Here is a 6,938-nt window from a genome sequence, read left to right as displayed (position 1 = left end):
ACCAAGTAACTACAAAATATATTCAAAGCCAAAATTTCATACTCCATTATGTCCTCACTCTACCCACCAAACGAACCGACGCCAGGATGCACTGTTGAGACAACTAGTTATAAATTGATTTCAAATCCGAAGTTCTCCTTTGGGGACATAATTGGAAATTCTTTTCATTTTTCCCCCATTGTTGCCCACTTTAAGAAATCATTTTATAAACTGCTGAAAATCGAAGTCATTTATGTCCTGAGAAAGGCGTGCCCTCGATAAATGTCTAAGGGTTGGAAAGAATTAAACTGCCTACAAAGAAACTGCCCTGGTGATATTAACAAATTCAACAACCACCAAAAGACTGTGAGAAATACTGGCCTCCGCCGGCAGAAACTCCCCAAGGAGCCTCTCTTCCCAAAGCCAGGGGCATCTGGGCCCTGCCAGCATTGCAGGATTCCGGACACTCTCGCAGACACCCAGCCACACACAGCAGGGGGGCAGTGGGCATCATTTCATTTAGTTTATTAGACAAAAATATATGATTTAGACAAGTTCGCTGACGCGCTATTTACAATCTGAAATCACTCTATATACAGAAAGAAGGAAGGAAGAAAAAAAAAAAAAGACACAAGCACGTGGGGCATTTACCGAGCTGATAGCGAACCAGAGCATGGTGCCAGCCACCAGAGCCAAGGGCAGAGGCCAGGCTGCCTGCACTGGAGCTCGGGCAGGACGAGCCCCTTTCTGCAGAAAGCGATGGATGGGAGTCCTCGACGTCGTGGCCATATTTGTCCGTTACACCAGTCTGAAATATTTGTCCTAATTCCTCCCTCATCCCCTCCCTCCCGAACTCCTCCCCCCTCCCCCCGCAAATGTAAAAGAAGACCCTGAATCAGGCCGACGGGAGGGCTGCTAGGATCCGGGGCGTTCCCTCCTGGGGGGCCAGCGAGCTGCAGGGGAAACACAGCGAGACAAGAAGAACAAGAAGGGTCAGTGGATGGACGCTGGGACCCGGCGTCACCGGTTCTGCCAGCCCAGCGCCTGGGGGCGTGGTCGCCCGCCCCGCGCGGCTCCCGGGTTGGGAGAAACCCGGTGGAGCCAGAGGGCCCCGCGCGCCGGGCTGGTGGACAGCACCCCTTCCACAATGACTGTCAGACCCTACCGGCTGGCCCCGCTCAGCCCTCCAGCCCCCTACCGTCCTCCCCCGCACCCCACCCCCGCGCCAGCCGCGGCCAACGGAGAGTACAAGCAAACAGCACTCACTTGTCGCGCACGGGCTGGAAGGGCGATTTTAACTGCTGTGCCGGCGAGTCCGGCCTGGGGACGAGGTCTCTCTCTGCGAGGGAGAGGGAGAAGCCGAGCATTAAGAGACAGGTGGGGGGGGGGGGTGCTGCCGAGGTGCTCAAGCCTCTTCCCCACCCACCCCCTCCCTCTCACAGCAAGGTTAGGGTCTCCAAGAAAATCCTTCACCTTCCCTAGGCAGGCCCGCAGGTAGAACTCAGCTCTCCTGACGGAGCCTAGGGCCTTGGCCTCAGTCCCCTAATCCAGGCAGAGATTACGGCTCATCCCCGGGTTTGGCTGCTACCGCCTCTCCCCTCCCCGGCCGGCGCTCCCCCACCCCCACAATACGCCTGGGGTGGGGCGGACACCCCTGGGCACAATACCTGGGAGCGCGGGGCTGCTGCGAGCAGAGGCCTTGTCACCATGGAGCACCCCTGTAGCCACGGCGACCGGCGGCTGCGGCGGCGGCGGCGCAGGCAGGTGCGAGCCGTGGGGCGCGGCGTGGGGCGCGCCGACGCCCAGGAAGGAGCGCATGTTGAGCAGGGAGCCCTGCGCGAGGAACGCTCCGTTGGTCCAGTTGGAGAATTTGCCGATGTGGCAGGTGTACAGTCCGTGGCTGGGCAGGAAGGCGGGGTGTTGCAGCGGCGTGCCCGCGGGGGGCCCATGCGCGCCGGGATGGCCGGCGGGAGGCGGCGGCGAGGCCTTGGGCGCGCCGTCGGGGCTTGTGGCCGTTTCGGCCAAGGACCAGATCTTGGGCTTGCTGTGCGGCGCGCCCTGCAGGCCACCCGACGTGGCGCCAGGACTCAGCAGGCGCGTGCTGCCAGGCTCCGGGACCTCCTTGACCAGGCCCAGGGGCGAGTCCTGGGACTTGAGCGCGTCGGCGGCTGCTAGCGGCGAGCCCTGGTCCCGAGCAAGGGCTGTAGGTGCCGCGGGCGCGCGCGGCGCCTCGGCCTTGTCCTCCTCGTCCTCATTGCTCTGGTCGCCGTCGTGTTCGTCGATTTTGTCGATGTCAATGCTCTCCAGGTCGATCTCCTCATCGTCCTCAGCCTTCTCAGGGTCGCCTTCCGTATCGCTTCCGAAGAGGGCTCCGTCCTCCTGGTCCTTGCTGCGCGCGCCCCACGTCACCTTATTTTCCTTCTTGAGGCGCCGGCGCGCGTTGGCGAACCAGGTGGAGACCTGCGTGAGGGTCATCTTGGTGATGATGGCCAGCATGATCTTCTCGCCCTTGGTGGGGTAGGGGTTCTTGCGGTGCTCGTTGAGCCAGGCCTTGAGCGTGCTGGTGCTCTCGCGCGTGGCGTTCTTGGGCCGCCCGGGATCCCCGTACTGGAACTGGCCATAGGGGTAGTAGGCTGGCGCCGTGTGGGCTGCGAAGGTGGCAGGGTGCACCCCGGGGTTGTCTTTGAGTTCATATTGTGAGCCCTGCAACCACAAAGCCCATGGAGGGAGGAGAGAGAGAGAGTAGGGGTGTGGGGGTGGAGAGAGAAAGAGAGAAAGAGAGCGCGATGAGTCCCCAAAACTAGTAAAGTCAGGGGCAGCTGCTCTTGTCAGCTCAAGAACACGAAGGCCCCCAGTGCACCACCCAGGGAGGAAGTGACTGGCCGGAATCTTCAGCCTCCTCTAAAAACTGAGCTTCCAACCTTCATGAAGAGGTTGTTTTTGTTTTGTTTTGTTCTTGTTGGTTTTATTTTTATTATTTTTTGTCACTCAAGAGAAGTTCCAGAATCTGTGCATTTCCAGAAGATCACAGCAGGAGCCATGGCCCCATAGAATTTCCCTAGGAGTCCCTCAGTCCTCCCACCCCCACCACCCACAATAACTTCAACAGCCTTAATTTCCAAGTTTATCTCACACTAACTAGAAAGGAAAACCTTTTAACTGCGCTGATAAAACAGTTTCTCCAAATGTAAAGAACCTAAAGCCTAAGCCCCCTCTGACCCTGAGGGGGTCAAGCAAAATAAACCATCTCGGGTTTTCTTTGGGTCCAAATCCACCAGCAATTTAAAATGAAAGCACACTCCTTTTAGCTCCCAAATTAATCTGCATATAATGGTTCCCCACACTTAAAGGTCGACAGTGGTGACAGGTAATTTAAAATTTTAATCCTGGCCATCATCAACAACAATAACAAAAACACCATTTGTTTTTTTTTAAATACAAAAGGAGGGCTTAACCCGTAAAATATTAACGCGAGGGCCCGGGAGTCCCGGCTGTGTGAAGGGGTACTGCTCTCCTAGGCCTATTCTCACTTAGTTTATCTCTGAAGTTTGACTGTGATGTGGCAAGAGGAAGCTCAAACTGTTTGCAAGCATTTAGAGGCCGTGATTTATTTGCGATCAATATTCTTTTTATCATCTGTAGTAAAACACAGCAAGTCAAATTATCCCATCAGGTTTTTTGGTAAATAACATTTTATCTTTCTAACAACCTCATTAGGCCTCATTATTACCATAAATTGCCCAGACAGACATTCATTCACAATTTTATCTTTTGACTTCCAAATCCCCAATCATAACGGCTTGGAAACGTAGGCCTAGACTCAAGAGTTTGGATTTAGGCTTACTCTCTGAGAACCAGAGGGAGAGCACTAGCAGATACACACACCTTTTGGGGGAGATTTCTATATGGTTTCCCTTTAGTTTAAAAAAAAAAAAAAAATCGAGTTATCTCCCTTCCCCACCACACTACAATGGGAGCAGATTCCCAACACACAGCTCCCTTTCTCTCCTACAAACACAGGGGGGGGGGGTGGCAAATGGCACATATCTGTGTTCAAAATTTCTGTTAAAAAATTATAGTTCTCCAAATAAATATGGTCCAATTGCTATGTTAGCAGAGGGGGTTTCCAGACTGAGAAAGTTGTAAAGAGCAGAATATTTCTTTGACTAGTTTGTTTAGTGGTGGATGCCGCAGAGGAAAGGTTGCTCTGGCCGGATTTCGTTTTTGCCCAATCTTTGCAAAATGTACTTTGCACTTCTCTAATTATTTTGGTTGTAACTGTAAGGACGACATTTCGGCCTCTTCTCTGCCGGGAATTCTTTTTGAAAGGATACCTTGTAAATCTCTCATCGCTTCCCTGGCATCCCCAGCCGCCAGAACAAAATGGGAGCTGATCTTTTTCGATAGCAAGCGATCTCAAAAGCAGCTGGGGCTGCTTTCAGAGAAATAGTCTTTCCTTTCAAAACTACAAGAAAAAGTTACAGAAAAACACACCAGCCGCTTTTCTCGCGTACAGTTGGCCGGTATTTATTTCCTGACTCTTCTTCGGGGAGTGGGAAGACGTGGGGGGTGCCTGCAAATTGCGTTATCCCGCCCGCAGCAGCGCGAGAGGGGGCTGCCTCCCTGGCCCCCAGAGCCCCGCGCACAATTCAGCAGTATCCCGAAGTTTAAGCGCGACCTTGCAGTCAGACCAAGGAAAATGGATCCTTCGGACCGACAGAATGGCGAATGCCCCGCGGAGAATTAAATTTGCAGCTCCCTCCCCCATCTAACACCCACTGGGACGGGAGACTAAGAGGACAGTATTTATTTTAAGCCCAGGGACTCTTTTCTTTAATCCTCCATTATGTAACGCGGAAAGAAAAGTGCTTTTCATTCTGTGCAAAAGAAATGAAAACTTTGGCAACTTACGAAAGTCAAACCAAACACCGTTTCGGACGCCAAAATTATTTCCACTTTTTTTCCCCCCTAAATCTCAAATTTGCACACACTCCATTAGGAGACCCCATCCGGCCCGTCTGATCTCCCCATTGTTAGGTTTATTTTGATCACCTCTACTAGGCTTTCCAGGGTTCCATCGGGCAAAGTCGGACAAAACTAGAGGAGGTCCACCAAAACGGGAGAAAACGGAGTCTCCCCGGCCCGGCCCCAAAGCCGGAGAGGTCGCGCGAGCCGGGTGTGCCGGCGAGTCGGGGGCGTCCTGCGGAACCTGGCCGAGCTGCCGGAACCCCGCCCGCCCGGCCCCGCCGCCTCCGCCGAGCCGGGGGCGCGAGCGACTTTGGCCCCAACCTCCAGCTGGAGCCGCGCGCCGCGGGCCTGCTCCTATGGCCTCCTGACTCCCGCCGAGACCCCCCGCTCGCGGCCCAGGCCTCCCGCTTCCCCCGGCCGAGCTGCAGGGGCCGTTAGCGGCCGGCCTTCCGGCTCTCCCGCCGCCCCCGCCGCCTCGGACCCTCGGGCCAGGCCTCCCCCGCTGCCCACCGGGCCGGCTCCGCCCGCCCGCCCGCTCTGCTTCCCGCGCGCCGCGCCGCCAGGCCACCCGCGCCCCGGGCGCCTGGGCCGGTGGGGGAGGCGGCCGAGGCGAGGGACGCGGGCAGGCCCGGCGCACTCACCATCTGCGAGAAGAGGCTGAGGTCGGCGGCGTAGGGCAGGAACGCGCTGTAGTTGGGCGCGCCCGCGTACGGGCCGGCCGCCGCGTACATGCCCAGCACCGAGGTGACGGCGGCCGCACCCGCTCCCGCGCCCAGCTCCGCCGCCCCCGGCCGGCCCGACGAGGCGGCGGCGGCAGCGGCCGCAGCCGCGGCCAGGACCCCCGGGCGCTCGCCGCCGTAGGCGCCGGGCCCCGCGGCGCTCAGGTACTGCGGGTAGCCCAGCTGCGGGAAGGACATGTCCGCGGATCGGCGGCGGCGGCGGCGGCGGGCGAGTATTAAAGGGGCGGGGGCGGGAGCGGGAGCGGGGGCGGGGGTCGGGCGGCGCGGCGGGGGGGTTGGGGGGAACGGGCGGCAGGCCGGGCGCGCTCGGGCCGGCCCGGAGGCGGGGGCCGGTGGCTGCTGCTCGGCCCCGGTGCTCGCTGGCGCCCGGCTCCCGGCTGCGCCCGGCTCCGCGATCCCGCGCCGACTGCGGCGGCCGCCCTCCGCTCGGGCGGCGAGGCTTTCAGACACAATTTGAAGTTGATGCTTTGATTGGCATCCCCTTGAGCGCTGGCCCCGCCCCCGGCTCCCCTCCCGCCCCCTCCCTGCCTCCCGCCCGCCCCAGCCCGGCCGCTCCCGCCCCGCCCGGCGAGCACGTGGTGCTCCGCGCCGGCCGGGCCACCTCCGCCTGCTGTGGGCGCGCGAGCGGCCCGGCGGCGGGTGCGGGCCTGGCGGCCGCGGGCTCCTTCCCCCGGCTCCCGCGGCTGTCTGACAACCTGTCGACACCGGTTTACAGCTGTCGGACCCGGGGTTTGCTGTTTCCAAGCCGAGGTGTGTCTGCCCCTTCAGGAAAACATCTCGGCGCCTGTTTTTCCGCCCTTGGGGCAGCGGTGCTGGCGCTGGGGCGGTGACAGCCGGCGGGAATGGCCTCTCCTCCGAGGTCGGCGCTGCCTTGGCCTCCCCCAGACATCTTTGGCAGAAGCGCACCCCGGCGCCCTAGGTGCGGCGCGGAACCTGGCGTGGCGTGACACGCTGACGCGGGCGTGCCGTCTGCGGGGCCCCCACTAGGCAGTAACTGGTCACCTGGCAGTGACTGGCCTCGCTGCACGTGGGTAAGCGGGAAGCCGCAGAGCTCTGCGGGCTTTTCCCATCGTGAAAACTTTGAGAAGGGGCAGCTGAGAAGCCACTTCAAGGGGAAAGCGGATGCAGTCCACAGTGACAGGTTCCTGGAGATGGGGGTGGGACCTTTTCTTTGCTGGAAAATCACCACTGCAGCGCAAGGGAAACGTTCAGCCCCCACCGCGGTGATGGGAGAAGCTAAGTGTGGCTTGG

At 59.2% G+C, this 6,938-nt stretch overlaps 1 protein-coding gene across 1 annotated transcript; it reads right to left on the bottom strand.

Moving 5' to 3' along the window:
- Positions 1-478: 478 nt before the first annotated feature.
- IRX1 (iroquois homeobox 1) lies at positions 479-5,899 on the bottom strand. Its single transcript, XM_081825857.1, has 4 exons — positions 5,589-5,899; positions 1,647-2,682; positions 1,246-1,318; positions 479-932 (listed from the first exon to the last, which is right to left on the bottom strand). The coding sequence occupies exons 1-4, from the start codon at positions 5,862-5,864 to the stop codon at positions 875-877; spliced, it is 1,443 nt and encodes a 480-aa protein (XP_081681983.1). The 5' UTR covers positions 5,865-5,899; the 3' UTR covers positions 479-874.
- Between the last annotated feature and the right edge of the window lie 1,039 nt (positions 5,900-6,938).

This window comes from Leptonychotes weddellii, chromosome 7 (assembly GCF_054177405.1).
Source record: "Leptonychotes weddellii isolate Sample4059 chromosome 7, ASM5417740v2, whole genome shotgun sequence".
In the NCBI taxonomy this organism is placed as follows: Eukaryota; Metazoa; Chordata; class Mammalia; order Carnivora; family Phocidae; genus Leptonychotes; species Leptonychotes weddellii.
Note: the sequence above shows the minus strand (reverse complement) of the source record. Positions and strands in the feature narration are given on the sequence as shown.